At 52.3% G+C, this 11,076-nt stretch overlaps 1 protein-coding gene across 2 annotated transcripts; it reads right to left on the bottom strand.

Annotated features, from left to right (window-relative positions):
• Positions 1-1,942: 1,942 nt before the first annotated feature.
• FOXA2 (forkhead box A2) lies at positions 1,943-6,177 on the bottom strand. Of its 2 annotated transcripts, XM_032859316.1 has the most exons (3): positions 6,068-6,177; positions 4,970-5,039; positions 1,943-3,960 (listed from the first exon to the last, which is right to left on the bottom strand). In XM_032859316.1, the coding sequence occupies exons 2-3, from the start codon at positions 5,036-5,038 to the stop codon at positions 2,659-2,661; spliced, it is 1,371 nt and encodes a 456-aa protein (XP_032715207.1). In that variant the 5' UTR covers position 5,039; positions 6,068-6,177; the 3' UTR covers positions 1,943-2,658. The 2 variants fall into 2 exon arrangements, with proteins under 2 accessions (XP_032715207.1, XP_032715206.1); XM_032859315.1 differs by lacking the exon at positions 6,068-6,177 and having other exon boundaries at positions 4,970-5,388.
• Between the last annotated feature and the right edge of the window lie 4,899 nt (positions 6,178-11,076).

Here is an 11,076-nt window from a genome sequence, read left to right on the forward strand (position 1 = left end):
CAGGTTAGGGCAGCGCTTTCAGCCTCCATTGTCCCCCACTCGGCCCCCGGCCCTGCCTCTCGGCTCCTTCGCCACGGGAGCCTTTTATGTGATAATGAAACACATTTCAGGCCGGGCTCACGACGTGTGTGTCCTTGCCAGGGGGAGAGACGGGCCTGATTGCTGGCTGCGGCCTCCGGATCCCCCCCACCCCTCCCCAATTTCTCTTCCTTGTGTTCCTGGGACAATGTGGCATGTTAAAAAGGGATTTGGAGCCTGGGCGAGGGGAGGCGGTGCGAGGGGAGGGCAAACCCCCTCAAGCGCGTGGGAAGGCCAGGGCTTGAGGGTGCAGAGACCCCGCAAGGTGGCAGAGGGCGAAGGGGGGGGCTGTCTCCATGTCTCCAGAGTTGGGGCGAACCTGGGACACTCCAGGTTTGGGTGCTCAACAATCCCAAAAATCTAGTCCCTGAAAACAGGGTCCTGGGCTGTGAAACCTTGAGGCAAAAAGTCCTGCTTCAGAAGCCTGCAGACGGTAATCGTACACCTTAAAATAGCATGGCACATCTCTAAGTCTGCGGGGACACTGGCTCCTGCCCTCATCCCGCCAGATTGTAGGCCCGCACATGGCCCAGGCAAAGTCAAAACCCGGTCTGCTTTGCCTGCCCAGGCCGTGCTTTGCTTCTGGGGTATCCAGTTCAGTCCGGTTGGCTGCCTATTTAGGGAGGCTACGCCATCTGTGGGGAGATACAGCAAGATTTGTAAGAATCTGTTCTGGTCTTTCTTTATACTTTTAGATTTTTCTTTTAAGGCTCACAAAACACCTCCTTATACCCTTGGCCCTGCATTCCTGACTTCCCAGCCTGGGCTAATTGACGACTGTCCAAAGGCGGGTGTGTTTGTGGAGAGGGCGGAGTAAGCAGATCTACAGACCCTGGGCTCTCACCATTGGCCAGGGTCACTTGACAACCTCATCCCCAAATATACCTTATTTTATAAAGGAGATTTAGACCATCACCTTGAACGATCCCTTTAAACACCAATTCCAGGAGAAATTCTCACAGCTCTCTGGCTACAGTTAGGTCTACCAAGGCTGGGCAGAACACCTAAATGGAGGAAGGTAGCATAGGGTGTTGGAGGCTAGTGGGAGACCTGAGGCTGTAGGATCTACGCAGAGTTCCAGTTCTGTAGGAGGGTAAAGGGGTGCCAGAGAAGCAGAGATGAAAGTGGTGCACCAGGAATTTGCAAATCCAATCTGGGCTCACTGACTTGAAGGGAGGCCTAAGATTGGAAATACAGTAAAATACAGGCTTCGCCCCAGAAAAGTCAGCTTCCTGGGGCCCAAGAGACATCAAGGACATTGTTCTTTCACATGACCCAGATGGGAAATTAAGATATATGTTTTCTCCCAACGTTAAAGGTAAACCTGCATCAAACCCGGGAATGGTCCACCTTGGATCTGTGTGAGTCAGTGTGTGTAAAGATCAACTCAAAACTCCAAAAACAATCATAAATAATATTGAGTTCTATTTAATGATGTGCTTGCTGAAGTGTTTAGGGGTAGGTGTACTGATGTCTGAAATTTACTTTGAAATGCATTTAGGTCTATGGCCATACCATGCTGAATGAGCTTGATCACATTTGAAATGCATTTAGAAAAAATAACCTGAATTGATCAATGGAGGTGCAGATAGCTGGACAGATATGTGATATAACAAGAATAGTGAAACAATAGTTGTTGTATCTGGGCAATGGGCACATGTGTGTTTTCTGTAAAATCTGTTGTACTTCAGTGTGTCTGAAAGTTTTAATAATAAAATGTTAAAACAACAACCATCATGCCCCCCCTTCACCAAAATAAAATGAAATCTCCAATCAGCCAGGATCCCCTTCCCCCCACTTTTAAATAATTTCTGGACCTGTTTATTTTTCAAGTCAGGCAAAAGGAAAAAAAAAATCTTGAAGATTCAAGGGGTAAAACTGGCAATAACACTTTAATATAGATTTGTGGAACTCTGGCCCTTCCAGCCAGAACACACATTTATAAGCCATAAATAAAACACGCAGAAACCATAAATTAATCAGACCCGAGACCTGGATTTCACCGTGTCAAGAATGGGAATGCATTTTTTTTTCTTTTCTTGGTCATTTACAACAGACCCTTACATCTTTTTTTTTTTTCCTTTTTAAACAATAGTACAACTCTGCTTTTCTGTTAAAACTACATGGTTTTACACTGAATCACTCACAAAAGTTTGTGGGTTTTTGTTTTTGTTTTTTTGTTTTTCATTTTTTAATAAAGTAAGACATCCCTGCAACAGCAGCAATGGAGGAGAAAGACAACAACAACAAAAAAATCAGAACTCGCAAATGCTTAAAGAAGCAGGTGTCTACACAGTAGTGGAAACCCGAGGCTTTTTGCTCTTTTCTTCCTCTTTTCTGTTTGCTTGTTTTGACTATTTCTCTTTTTGCCTTCCCTCCTTATATAGAATAATAGATATCAGTGTGGCCCATCTGTTTGGGAGGGAGAGCTGCTGAGGGTAAGGGGAGGCTGCTGTCCTGGGGGTGAGGATGTAATGGATTTCTTCTCCCTTGGATCTCTCCAGCACCCCTTCCTCAAACTCTCCACCCCACTTCCTTTTTTCTTGTCCTTGTCCCAAGCTAGCCGGCTCCATCATCTTCTTAAGAGGAGTTCATTATGGGCCTTGAGTACACTCCCTGGTAGTAGGAGGTGTCTGCGGCCAGTGGCGAGGCATCCAGGCCCGCTTTGTTCGTGACTGGGCCCATGGCCAGGCTACCCGGCATAGGGGAACCGTAGCCAGGGTAGTGCATCACCTGTTCATAGGCCTTGAGGTCCATTTTGTGGGGCTGGTGGTGGTGGTGGCTGTGGTGGTGCTGCTGCTCCGAGGACATGAGATTGTTGATGGAGAAGGGGTGGTTGAAGGCGTAGTGGTGCTCAGGCTTAAGGTGAGCCTCCGGCGGCAGGCCCGGGTGATGAGGAGGGCCAAGCAGGTGGGCCGCAGCCTGCTGCTGCTGCCCCGGCGATGGCGCCGGCTCTGGGGGGCTCAAGGCCGCAGCCGGCGTCTTCAGCTCCCCCAGGGCCCCTCGCTTGTGCTCCTGGCACGGAGAGGCGCTCGAGTGGGGCGACTCGGTGCCCGCTGGAGTCTCAGAGGCCGGCCCGGCGGCCTCCCCTAGTTGACCCTGCGAGGCCTGTGCCCCAGCGGCGGCCTTCTTGCCACTGCCCGTGGCGCCTGAGGCTTCCTTCAGGGCCAGCTGCTTCTCACACTTGAAGCGCTTCTGGCGGCGCAAGTAGCAGCCATTCTCGAACATGTTGCCCGAGTCGGGGTGCAGGGTCCAGAAGGAGCCTTTGCCGGGCTTGTCCGGCGAGCGGGGCACCTTGAGGAAGCAGTCGTTGAAAGACAGAGAGTGGCGGATAGAGTTCTGCCAGCGCTGCTGGTTCTGCCGGTAGAAGGGGAAGAGGTCCATGATCCACTGGTAGATCTCGCTCAATGTCAGCATCTTGTTGGGGCTCTGCTGGATGGCCATGGTGATGAGCGAGATGTAGGAGTAGGGCGGCTTGGCGTGCGTGTAGCTGCGCCGGTACGTCTTGGGGTCGCGCGCGCGGCTCAGGCCCGCCTGCCCGTACATGGGGCTCATGGAGTTCATGTTGGCATAGGGGGTCAAGCCGCCCATGGCCCCGGCCGCCTGTCCCCCGAGCGGGCTGAGGCTGGGACTCAGGTGCGGTCCCATGCCCGCCACACCGGCCGCCCCGGCTGAGCCACCCATGCTCGCCATGGCGCCCGCCCCGGGGGACATGCCGGTCAGGGACGGGCTCATGCCCGCGCCCACGTACGAGGACATGTTCATGGAGCCGGCGCTCATGTTGCCGGAGCCGCTGCCCATGGCGGCCGCGGACATGCTCATGTAAGTGTTCATACCGTTCATCCCCAGGCCGGCGTTCATGTTGCTCACGGAGGAGTAGCCCTGCGGACAGAGCCCGGGGAGGGAGGCGCACAGGGTTAGCATCGAAACTAGAGCGTGCCCTGACCTCCCACCGACCGGGCTAGCCCAGGCCCCCGCCTGCGAGGAGGCCTCTGGGGAGTCCTTCCCTCGGCCGGCCCCCTGGGCCCCGGAAAACGAGTCCGTTTCACCCTGAGAAAGCCGGGATCGCCCTGGAGGAGTTGGCCAGCAGGTTGCTGCTGTTTGCATGTGGCTGGATCCTAGCCCTTCTGCCCCTTGCTCAGATTCTAAAGCAAGGGTCCCCCGGAGCACCCCTAGATCAGGCACCCCAAATGCATCTCCTTTCCTCAACTCTCATGCCAGCATACCGAATCCGCGCCGCGGCCTCGGTCGCCGCCTCCGACCCTAGTGAACAACCTGTGGGTCACAGCCTAGGGCGGGCGCCCAGCGGCCTCAAGCGGAGATTGTCCCAGGCTCCTCCGTTCATCCTTCCTCTTGGGACCCCCATCCTTGGCCCCAGGGGAACCAAAACGCAGTGCCTCGGCAGAGTCTGGGGCCAGCTGGAGGCACTGAGTTGAGGGGCAGGGAGGAGAAGGAGAACACGCGGCTGGGCTTTGTAGCCACAAACTTTCTTTCTCTTTGTCTCTAGTCTTTGAATCTGCCTCTACCTCAGCCCCCAACTCCTACCCACCTTCTCTCCAGCTCCCCACCCCCTCGCCGGCCGACCTCCCACCCCTCCCCAGCCGCGCGCTGCCAAACATAACTCTGTTAGGATAGTGCGTGGCTCGGCCACGAAGAGGATTTGGAGGCGCCGCAAGTCAATATTTGATCACAAAGTTAATATTATCTCAAGGCTAACAGTGTGTCGTATAAAAAAGAGACCCATTTGAGTCGAAGGAGGGTGGAAAAGGCAGCTGCCCAGAGCGGCTGGGGGTGGGGGGGGGGCGGGTGCCGGCGAGGGAAACGGTCCTGAGGTTGGGGAACAGTGCGAACGCCACCACCCCACTTCCCCCTGGAAAAGGCGAGTGCCTACCTCCGGCTCGGCATAGTAGCTGCTCCAGTCGGACGGCTCGTGCCCTTCCATCTTCACCGCTCCCAGCATACTGGAAGCCGAGTGCATGGCAGTTTAAAATTTAACAGCCACAACAAACGACCAGCAATCACCCCCCACCCCCACCCTCTTAAAAAAAAAAAAAAAAAGTCAGCCAAGGCACCGTCCCCTCCCTCCCTCTCTCGCACTCCCTCTCTCCCGTTCCACTCCCTCTCTTTCCCTTGGCCGGCCGGAGGCGGTAGTTGGAACGGGCGGGAGGGGTCAGTCACGGGAGGAGGGGGCCAAGGAAGGGAGGAGGCCCGGACCCGAGCCCCGCTGTAGGGAGCGCCCGCCGCAGCTGCCGCGGCGCTTGCGGGCTGCCGGGCGGAGGCCGAGGTTGGCAGTGCGAGCTGCCCGGAGGCGGCGGGAAGCGCACGGCGCGGGGGCGGGTGGGGGGGTGGAGAGAGGGAGGAGGAGGAGGAGGAGGAGAGGAGGAGGAGGAGGTGGAGAAGGAGGAGGAGGAGAGGAGGAGGAGGTGTGGACCGCGGAGCGGACAAGTGCCGCAGTGACGTGGGCGGCTGGTGATATAGCGCGGCGCGCTGGCGCGGGCCTCCAATCCCCAGACCCGGGGCAGCCCATTTGAATAATCAGCTCACACCTAGGTGAGAGGGAGCCTCGGCAGGCGCCCGGCACCTGCCCCTCGGCGCCCGGCGCCCGCCCCACTGCCGCCGCGCCCCGCACCGGTACCAGGCCAGGCGAGCGGGGCGAGTGGGCGCGCAGGCTCCCTGCTCCAGCCCCCATTCCCCCCCACCCCGCGCGCGGGGACTGCCCGTGGGAGGAGGGACCTGGGAGGAAGCCACCCCAGTAGCGGCCCAAAGCTCTGCCCCCGCGCCAGGTCCCATAGCGCCCGGAGCCTGGTGCGCCTGTCGGAGGGCAAGCCCGGCCTCAGCGCCCGGTTGCCCCTGCGCAGAGCCTTAGAAACGCCGCATTTACTCATCCCAGGTTTCTTCGCTCTCAGTGTTCATTCCCTGTCAAAACGACAAGACGGTGACAGAGCCAATTTGCAAAGCGCTGTCGTATTTAGAAAAACTGTGTACACACCTTGAACTCGCCTGCCGCTGCTCCTGGGACGCCCCTCCCTGTTACAGTTAAGACCCAGAGCGGCTCCGGAAGGCGTGCGGGGCGCGCCTAGTCCGGCCGCCCCGGCTTTCTCCTCTTCCGAGCCCAGCCTCCCGCGACAGGCAGGGGAGTGGCTGTCGGGCAAGAGCACTGTCCGATCGCCGAGCGCGGGGCGCGCACGGCCCCGCCAGCTGCAGTCGACGGTTGGGAGACTGCTATTTGTCTCTGACATTCAGGACGCCGTGTTTCAAGGTTACTTTGCAGTCACAACCGAGGTGCCCACAGCATTTCGTAACTAAAACAAACAGGGCAGGAGGTGGGGGGTGAGGCGGGAGGAGAGAGGGGAATAAAGGAATCAATAATGGGACACATGGAATTTACTTCAGGAGGGTCTCTGTTCTCTGCTTTCTTGAGGGGCTCTTCTATAAGAATTAGAAGCCCCGCAACCATATACTTCCTTTTTATTTTTGCTACCGCTTCTGGGTTCAGCTTATCATCTGTCCTGGGCCAGCTACCAACACCTTAGTGAGCCCAGATTGCAGGGTTTGGGGCTATTGCAGGTTTTGATGTGGACTTCTTTTCTTGGTTCTAAAAACAGGCTCTAAATCCATGAGGATTCAGCCCTGAGCCCTCACCACAGAGATAAAGAACAAATGGGAAATAGTGGGTATCTGGTCCACCGGCCAAAGTGATGGGTAATGGTGTCAGAAGACAGGAGCTGAGCACCGAGAATGGAAGGACTGTATGAGGGTCAGACTATAATGACAGCGAGGAAGAGCAGTCCATGTAGGGAAGCCACCCTTTCCTTTTCCCCAACCTATACCAGGCCTGCATCTCTTTGAACCAGATGCAGTCGCTGGTACCACCTTTTTTGCTGAACCTCAAATGGTTTGACCCATTCATAGTGAGGGGGTTAGAGAGTGCCAGGGTAGGATCCCCCAAAGCTGAAGTCTGAATGGCTTTCAAAGCCCTGCAAAGCCCAGAGGGCTCTAGGGAGAGGCAGGCCAGCCCGGTGCACCTAGGAAGTGTGTTGTGGGGTATATGCACATTTAGTGTACGTGCGTGCTGGGGAGCCCAAGAGACAGATTCCCGGCATCTCTCACCGGGTCTCAGAGCATGAGGGGAGCAATTTAACTGTTCTCCCCAGGGCTTGGGAAAGAGGGGTGCGCACTTGCACTCAAAAGGTAAGTTGCTTGTTTTTTTTTTTTTTTTTTAAAGCTTTCTGCAGAGGCTCAGGACAGAAACGCAGCTATACACATACATGCACACCTCAAAACACTTTGTCAATTTCACCCCCCCCGCCCCGCCCAGGGAGCGCTTCTCAAATTCAGTAAAAAAGAGACGCCCAAACAGACAAACCTGCGAAACAATGACAAGACACACAGCTTTCTCGTGTGTATGGAGTTAAACATTCTGGTTAACCTAATCTGTCCATGTGTGTATGTATTCCATTTCCCTTTCTCTCTTTGGTCCTGACTGAAACTATGGTTCTAGAAATTATACCACGAGCAAAGGAGCGAAAGGGACCTAGAGAGGAGGTCCGGGGGAGGAAGGAGCGCTCCCTTTCTAAAGAGCGAACCTTTCAAGTCCTCGCAGGGTCAGTGGTGGGGATTCCAGCGCACCGGGAGCGCTTGCCCCCGGCTCCCGCAGTGACAGGACGCCCCCTATCGGCCGCGCGGTCCTTGGGCCCGACCCGAGCCCTCTTTACCCCTGTGCTCCTAACCCCGAAACCCAGGTGCCTGGCCACCTTTCCTCCGCCTCTCAGATGCGGGGTTAGCATTTGCTCGGAGATCCCCGAAGTTCTGCACAAACCCGAGCCGCCTCCTGCCTCCTCAGAGGAGCCCGGGGCTCTGGTCGGGTCCGATCAGCCAGTATGGGACGCTCCCGAGCGCGCTGCCGCTCGGAGGAAGGCGAGGGCGGCCTGCAGTGCGCTCGAGGCACCAGCTGCACGGAACAAACAGACAGAAACGTTCACACAGCCTGGGGTTCTCTTTCCGTCCCCGGCGCTGAGGTCTTTGGAGGCGCTACCTCCCCTGCACACTCCTGGTCCTCCCCGGCAGCTTCGGTTTCTAAAGGTTTATTCAGAGCGTCTGGCACGAAATCCTCAGGCTGGAATGCTGTAAATTGCTCTGGGAGCTTCTCTCCAGGAAAAAGTTCGCGGGTAACTCGGGTTGAAAACAGATGTTCCCCCTGATACCTCCTTAGTTTAAACGCTACCTAGGACCGAGACCTGCAAAGTTTTCCTTTGCCCGTGTCCTCCCTGTTTTCCTTTCTTTTCCTTTGGCGCTGCCCCGTTTCGGTAAAAGGCCTCCTTGTCACTGACGGCTATGCTTGGGGGTAGCACACGGTTTATATTCCGGATGTTCCCCCGGTGGATTTGACTTGGGCTCAAATCTGGACCTCCTCTGCTCTTGCTGGGGAGAAGATGCTACTATCCTGCATTTTCCTAGCAAAACCCCTTTCACCTGGGGGCTTTTTCTGTGCTCTAACACTAGCCTCTGGGGAAAGGGATACCAACTTCCCTAAGAAATAACCTCTAAAATACCAAGGGTGGGGGTCTGGATGTGGGTGGCATTTGGCTCATCGATTCTACAACTCCTGAAGCCCTTCAGAGAATAAATGTCCAGGGCAGGCCTTGCTCTACGGCATTATCAGGCAGGTTTGCAGGTGAGATTAAGACAGGGGAGAAGGAAAGGTGACTGCACAGTTTTGTGGAAATACATTTTTTACTTGTAAATAAGATTTCGACTTGGCAGAAATCAGATGCTTACAACTCTCAAAATGGAATCTTCGGGGTGAATCTTAGGTCTTCATAAAGAAAAGGCATATAGTTATGCCAAAGGTTACAATCATCATTTCACTTTCTGCGGGTGGGTTGTTATTTCTGAAATTTTATTTAAAGAAACCTGACCATCAAAATTAGTCTATTTGGTGCTGAACACAGCCTCAGATACTCTTTTGCTGGCTTTCATATTTCCTTGATGGCCCAAACACCAGTTGTTTATGGAGAGGTCAATCAGAAAGTTAATTAGCTAAGACTATGTTATCAAAGGAGATTTATGTGAAGATTGAAGAAAAGATTAAGCATGTCCTAGTCTTCAGAAACACATGCATACACACAGAGGAACATGCTGATAAAAGTGGGAAAAAAAGCATAAAGCAACAGTACACATTCAATATGCAATGCCCCTGGATACAATGTAATCTTGCTCTCCTGGGCAAGATTCACAGGAAAAGATGGGAAAGAAGTAATAACAACCAAGGATAAAATAAAATGAAATAAATATGATGTTAATATGACTTTTGAGTGGTAGACTCATACCTTCAATCTACATCTTTTCTGCAGTATAGCTGTATCGTTTTATATTATTATTTATTATTTTATTATTAAAATGTTTAAATTATTTTAAGGTGAAATATGTAATAAAAATATTAGATCTGATGTCAAGGAAACTTTCACAAACTAACTTACAGCTCTTCATTCAATTCTCACACTGAAAAGGAGATGGATGAAGCCACTGTTCAAATGAATCAAAGGTTTGAGTTCTGAAAAGCAAACCAATATTATTTTTTCTTACCTGTCTCAGTAAGTGGGCTGTGGCCCTCCTTGAATTGAGGGAAGGAGAGAAGTAATAGTCATGCCAACCACAGATGGTGACTTCCTAGCATGGCACAAGAGAAGAAAGAAGACGGTCCTTGGGGTGCTACTAGAATGAATTTGGCACCTGGATCTCTCTCTCTCGTTACATGCAATTTGATTGCTGTTGGGAGGTTGGTGCAGTTATGGATTGTTCCTCTTTTATGGGCTTTCTCAGTAGTTGGATTGAGCAGTTGTCAACTTTGCTTCCATCTGTGTGGGTCTGTGAAGGCCAGCACGCTGCCTTTTGGGTCCAGGGTTCGACAAATATTTCTGGTATATACTTAGCATCCTGTCCACTGTTCTTGAGTTTTGAGCACTTTTCTAGTATGTGAGACTATTATAGCAGGTAATTAACATAATTGGAAGAGATAAAAATAAAGAAATGACAACTTTTAGTAGCAATAATAACATGTCAACGTGAGTGAGCATAAACTCTTCTTTGAGGGATGCCTAAATTAGATGCATCTACATTTGTGGCCCTGGGAGCTATTTCATATATTTGAATGTTATTCTTGGAGGCAGTCTCTGTTATTCCTGCCAAAAAGGCAAGCAGTAAACTATACTGGGGACAGAAGTCATGAAGAGGGGTCACAGACCTGAAGAATCAGACCCTGGGCATTTCTTCTTGGGAATCCTTTGCTACACAGAGAGATAATTGTTTTTTTCTTTATAAAAAAGTTTTTAGGGGCTCCTGGGTGGCTCAGTGGGTTAAGCTCAGGTCATGATCCCAGGGTCCTGGGATCGAGCCCCACATCAGGCTCTCTGCTCAGCAGAGTCTGCCCCCCGGCATTATCAGGCAGGTCTGCAGAGCCCTGATGCTCCCCGACCCCCCCGCCTGCCTCTCTGCCTACTTGTGATCTCTCTCTGTCAAATAAATAAATAAAATATTTTTTAAAAGTTTTTAATTCCAGTTAGTTAACATACAGTATTATATTAGTTTCAAGTGTACAATTTAGTGATTCTACACTTCCATACATCAACCAGTGCTCAACAGGACAAGTGCCCTCCTTAATCCCCATCACGTATTTAACCCATCCCCCATCCACCTCCTCTCTAGTAATCATCAGCGTATTCTCTAGTCAAGAGTCTGTTTCTTAGTTTGCCTCTCCCCTCCTCACTCTCCTCATTTGTTTTGTTTCTTAAATTCCACATATGAGTGAAATCATGATATTTGTCTTTCTTTGACTGATTTATTTCACATAGCATTCACTTTAGCTTCATCCATGTTGCTGCAAATGGCAGTATTTCATTTTTTATGGCTAAATAATATTTCACTGTATTCAAATACCACATCTTCTTCATCCATTCATCTGTTGATGGACACTTGCACTGCTTCCATAATTAGGCTTAT

This window comes from Lontra canadensis, unplaced genomic scaffold (genome assembly GCF_010015895.1).
Source record: "Lontra canadensis isolate GAN:19392208 unplaced genomic scaffold, GSC_riverotter_1.0 scaffold16, whole genome shotgun sequence".
In the NCBI taxonomy this organism is placed as follows: domain Eukaryota; kingdom Metazoa; phylum Chordata; class Mammalia; order Carnivora; family Mustelidae; genus Lontra; species Lontra canadensis.

Bases quoted from the DNA above. Each gene is read 5' to 3' on its own strand.
- FOXA2 (XM_032859315.1), bottom strand. From the start codon at position 5,056: ATGCACTCGGCTTCCAGTATGCTGGGAGCGGTGAAGATGGAAGGGCAC. The intron at 3,961-4,969 runs GTAGGCACTCGC...CTCTGTCCGCAG, and splicing joins GCTACTATGCCGAGCCGGAG to GGCTACTCCTCCGTGAGCAA.